Source organism: Panicum hallii, chromosome 7 (assembly GCF_002211085.1).
Source record: "Panicum hallii strain FIL2 chromosome 7, PHallii_v3.1, whole genome shotgun sequence".
NCBI lineage: Eukaryota > Viridiplantae > Streptophyta > Magnoliopsida > Poales > Poaceae > Panicum > Panicum hallii.
Genome location: NC_038048.1, coordinates 25,231,497 through 25,237,151, shown reverse-complemented (window position 1 = coordinate 25,237,151; position 5,655 = coordinate 25,231,497). Strand labels below are relative to the sequence as shown.

General features: G+C 46.4%; 1 protein-coding gene across 1 annotated transcript; it reads right to left on the bottom strand.

Moving 5' to 3' along the window:
* Positions 1-587: 587 nt before the first annotated feature.
* Positions 588-5,067, bottom strand: LOC112900016 (protein root UVB sensitive 1, chloroplastic). Its single transcript, XM_025968712.1, has 7 exons — positions 3,934-5,067; positions 3,569-3,844; positions 3,360-3,416; positions 2,520-2,718; positions 1,848-1,954; positions 1,379-1,552; positions 588-1,295 (listed from the first exon to the last, which is right to left on the bottom strand). The coding sequence occupies exons 1-7, from the start codon at positions 4,777-4,779 to the stop codon at positions 1,023-1,025; spliced, it is 1,932 nt and encodes a 643-aa protein (XP_025824497.1). The 5' UTR covers positions 4,780-5,067; the 3' UTR covers positions 588-1,022.
* Between the last annotated feature and the right edge of the window lie 588 nt (positions 5,068-5,655).

The following is a 5,655-nucleotide window of genomic DNA, read 5'->3' as shown; positions in this document are numbered from 1 at the left end:
TATGTACAAACTACAAAACTGGTTTCGGTTTGTATCATATATTCATATTAAGCAGTATTGCTATCTGGTTCAGTATGTATAAAGTTGTAAAATATGCTGGATAATAGACGTTCTGTAAGTTATGTGGCATTTGTTTGCTCAGAAGTAATAAAACTGATAAGAACCAGAAGAATAAACTCTTAGTACGAGTCTTCACATATGGTCCTGATAGTTGGTGAAGCTCTTCTCGCAAACCAGCTATGTTACCTTAACATTCTGCAAACCGGAAGATACTTAACTCCAATTTATAAAGGATTGGCACAACATTATACATGTCCAACTGCAATTTTTAAAGCACTGATGCGGTACCATTATAAAACATAAACACAGTGAATAAAACAGAAAGAACTGACAAAACAAACTGGAAGAGGCAAACTTCAGCTGTACACCGTCACATCAAGAAAGCTCACATTGGCTGTGCCTGTGTACATGTTGCAGAATGTACGTTATTTGGTTCTGGATAAGCTACGAATAGCTGCCAGACCATGATTCAAGCCAGTAGACATAACTTGGCACATTAACTAGCTTACATTCTAGGACATAGTGCATTAACATTATGGAATGTGAATTTTATTCCAATAAAAAACCAGACAAGCATTATCAGTAAAATTGACTCTCAACCACACAATGTGGCGTACTGATAATACTCCATCATCTGTATTTAATCTCTGTAGTTACCCAAGTGCTCTTAATCCTGTGAGCACTTGTACAGGCTTCAGAAGTCAACCAACTAAAAAGAATCCCGTTCTTAACAAAAACTATACTAGAAATGTTGCCAGCTCCATCCTATTATGTGGATAATCATTGAGGCTATTTGAGCCTCAGGAAGATTGAAGACTGTTAGTTTAGAAGGCTTATGGGTAAAGTGTCGAACCACACTACCAGTTAGACAAAATATAACTCTTCCAAAAACTTGATCAGATAATGAGCACACGGTACATTTCCAAGGGCGGAGCTCTGGGGATAGCCAATTGTGCCAAGTCCTAAGGAGTAACATATCCTACTCGTATTCTTACAGGTAAGGGTCTCGCAATCAGACCATCCATCACCCAGCCACCGACAGAACCATCATGTTTGACATGGCTGAATTCTCTCTGAGCATAATCCAGAGATACTTCAAGCCTTCCACCTGGCCTACACTCTGAGGCAATTTTGCTTGGTTTGAAGCCCATATATCTTTCCAACCAATACAGATAGCTAACATGGAACAAAGATTTGAGCATGTCTTCAGGAGAAGATCCCTCTTTAAGTACAATCTGTAAGCAGGTAAAATGTTATTAGCTTAATGAATAACAACAGAACTGATATTTAGAAAATACTTTCTTCAAGATGAACTTACACAAAATTTTCCCTTGTAATCTGTAAGCAGGTATTGCTCATTTTTGTAGAGATCGAACAATGCACATGCATCTTCTTTAGTCTCAATAATTTCACTTAGCTTAGAACCCAATTGTAACCGCCAACAAATTCTATCTGCAGCATCTTTTGCTTCTGCTGATAAAATCTTGCATCCCTGTCGAAAAAATCCAAGAAACCACAGAAACTGAGAAATATGAAATAAAACAAACGTGGACTTTGTTCCAAAGTTGAATACATACAATGATGTCACGTGAGCATTCCTAATCAGAAGCTAGTTGGATCCAATAGAACGACAAAATCATAATTTGGACATTACCAAACACATCTAGATGTGCCACATGCTTTATCAATATTGTAAAGGGGGGCTTTAAAGGCTTAACAGTTGAAATATAATGGTCGGGATAGAAAAACATGGTCAGTTGTACAATACTAAAGTAACATTGACTTACTTTATGTGAACCACCAAGTGACAGATTGAAGAAGAGGGGTTCCTCATTGTTAACCTCTTTGACTGATGGAACTTTTCCACTTAATAGATATTCACTAAACACCAAACCTACACGAAAAGGGCAAGGAGAAAATGTTTACTCACATCCTGTAACATTACATTCTAGAGAATAAATGCTAAATGTCAATGAACAGAACACTGATACAAGGATAGGAAATAACTATAATTGTAAGTTTGTACCACATGGAATCCCATACAGAAAAAATATAAAGTTTGGAAGTGATAGGAGTATTGTTTTAGTAAACTATCACTACCATAGTAAATATATGCTTCTAACATTCAACATCATAGACAAAATGTTTCCAAACAAAATGAAAGACATTATACTCTATAATCTCATCTGAAACTGTGTTATCATTGAATAAAACATACACATTTCAGACTGAAGAAATACATTGAATGTACCTTTCATGTTTACCAGTTCATTCAACCATTATTAGAAACAAATTGTCAGCTTTTACTCCCTAAACATTTTACATTCCATATCTAGTTTAGTAAAGACAAAGCTGACAAAGTAGCCTCATGATATCATCTATACACAAGTTGTGGCAATACGGGGACAATAAAAATCAGGGAAGATTGGAGATAAAGAACAGCAAAGAAATCAAATTACTTGCACGGTACGGATTCAGTGTTCTCAGCTGAATTGATTGATATGACTTTAGGTTGCAATACATGTGGACAGCAGTAACTCCGGCAAACGAAATAAGAGCTAATGGTACAGATGAGCCAATTTGATTAGCCAACACAATGCCAAGCCCTATGCCGACAAACTTGCTAACCATTCCTTGCGCTTCACCCTTTGCAATAACCTGAATATTCATTTCATTTCAGTTACTGAGATGAAAATGTAATGAAAAGGGCATACAACGTACTTACTAAATATAATATCTTAAGTGTTCATGTGATATTGATTCTTGAGTTCCTAGTACGAATAAAAATGGAAGGTAATGCATCATTGACTACTGGGTTGTAGGCAATGCAAAGACATGTATCAAGCACCGGGTGGGCATAGCTTTTCTGACACCACCATAATATGGGTTGACAGCAGACAGGATAACTCTCGTATCAGAACATGCATAGACATGTAGGCAATGCAAAGACATGTATCAAGGCACGGGGTGGGTGTAGCTTTTCTGACACCACCATAATGTGGGTTGACAGCAGACAGGATAACTCTCGTATTGGAACATGCATACTTGTTGGAGCCATAAAATGTTTCCCAGTTCCTTATTATATAAGCTGGTAGGAAAGTAGGACGTGAAGATCAACAAGATCCATGTGAGTAAATTTCTCCTATAAGGTGAATGATGTCGTAGTACAATTTCACATTGATTAAGTAATAAAGGAACATCCGTACTATAATTTCATTTGATAGTAAAAAGTTTTAAGAGGGCTAACATGCTCAATTAAAAATAAATGAAAATTTCTTCACATAAGAGGATTAGTGCACCTCAGCAAAGTTCCTTTGGACTGCAAATCCAGCATAGAAACAACTTCTGGTGGCAGCCTGCAGGCAAGAAAACTTCCTCTATTAAAACCGTTGCATCATCCTATTCACAATTTCACATAAGATAGATAACAGCAGCATGGTAGATAATCTGTCAAAGTTGAATAATGATAAATTAAAGCAGTAGCTTACTCTACCAAAGTAAGTCTAACCTGTATCAAAGCAGCTGCCGAGCGACCAGCTCCAGCAGCAGCCCCAATCGGAACAAACAGGTGAGGAAACACTGGAGTCAGAATTTCCAGCCCATAAGCCGTGTTCTCCAGAAGATCAGCAAACAACCGCCATCCTTTGGGGTTCACATCAAAATGCCGGCCAAATTTGGACAGCGTGATCTTGCTCAAGTATCCTAGCCCATCTTTCAGCACCCAATTCACCGCAGCTGCAGTGGGTATCGCTCCTTTCCCTAACCCAACCGCATAGAGAAGCGCCTGAACAATACAATTCAGGGAATAAAAACGCTACACTTTACCTATCAGCTTGAGAGAATTGTCACAGATACTCGGACGTCCACCGATACCTGAGTGGAAAGCACCCCGCTGATCTGGCTCGCCACGCCCTGCACGGCGCGCCAGAGCGAGTAGTTGAGGTAGTCGTTGCTGACGCTGTGCGGGTACCCGTCGGGGAGCAGCAGCTGGACAGCAACATCGGTGCACCGGCGCCACGAGCGCTCCAGCTGCCTCCGCAGTGCGGCCACGTCCACACTGGAACCTCCGCCCTTGGCATCCCCTTCCTCCCGCTTCGACCCGTCGTCCCCCGCGATGAGATAGGAGGTCCAGGTCGGGTCCGGCACGAGCCGGGTGCGCGCGCCGCCCCTCACCTCCCACACGGCCCCCGCGTCATCTCCTGTGGCGCCGAGGGCCTCGGCGAGCGCGGACGCGGCGCCGGACTGGAGGAGCAGGAACAGGAGGAGGAACTCCGGGTGGAGGGCCTGGAGCCACCGGCGCCACCACCCGTCGCCGGGGTCGGGAGGGTCCGTTCCTCCCCCGCCTTCACCTCCTCCTCCTCCATCGCTGCCGCCGGTGTCTTCACAGCCGCGGAAGCCGCCGGGTGGAGGGGGCGATGCCGCGAGAGGCGGCGGGGAAAGGTTGGCGGCGAGGCGGGGGAATCGTAGGGCGGTGAGGGGCGGCGAGGAGGGCGGGCGCGGGGCGACGCGAGCGAGTGAAGGTGGGGGTGGTAGACAGGAAGGGAGGAGGAGGAGGACGGATTGCGGCGAGGACATCTCGGAGGAGGGAGGCCGGAGGGGTGGCCGCCCGGCGACGGCGGCTTTGGAATTTTCAAGCTCGGAGGCGGAGGGGTTTTTTACAATTTTGTCACTATAACAATGCACTCGTCCTAAAACCATTATTAGGAATTGCTCCTGCATATTTGCCGTAGGAGAGAAATTTTACACTTCGATTTGCCATATTTACCTAATCGGCACACTACGTCTGCCTGATACGCTGGCGCCCAGTCAGCATGGGGACGCAAATATCGTCCCTACCCTTGCCCTGCCCTGCTCTCCTCTCTCCCCTCCGACAGCTAGGTCCCGCAGCTCCCCTCCGACAGCTGGGTCCGCAGCTCCTCTCACTGCCAGGTAGGCCTTACCCGTCAGCTTCGTCTCCCACCTCCAGGTGGGGTTGGGCCACTCCTCGACGTCGTCAGAGACAGCCTTGGGCCACTCGTCCAGGCTGCGGCGGGTGATGGCGAGTGGCTACAGCGGTGGGAGGCAGGACGGGGCCTTGGCGCTCATCGACCGCAGGGTTAGCGGCGGCAGCGGGACGCGGCGGGCCTGTCCGCCGGACCCGGCACTGCGGCTGCATCCAGCGGCGGCTTGGCGGGCGCCCTGGATGCGGACCACGATTGCGAGCGCCAAAACTTGCGGCCCGCATCGACGCCTCCCCTAGCCGCCGCAAGACCATCGTCGGGGTGGCCATGGCCACGAATCGGAGACCCCAATCGGCGACACTACACGGAAACGCACAAAAAAAGCGGGACAGTTAAGCCATTCTAGCTCCGAAAAATCCGAAAAAATAGGGCGAATTCGAACCTAATCCGCCCAAGATGAGCCTCGGGCTCAAATCTAGGTCGGGTGCAGACGCGCGGGCGATAAGATCGGGAGATCGAGGCGCGGCGAGGTGGGGCACCACCAAGCCTGTCGTCCTCTCGTGGAATGTGGGAGATGAAGATGACGGGTAGGGCCCATCTAGCAGTGAGAGGAGCTGCGGGACCCAGCTGTCGGAGAGGGAGAGAGAGGAGCAGG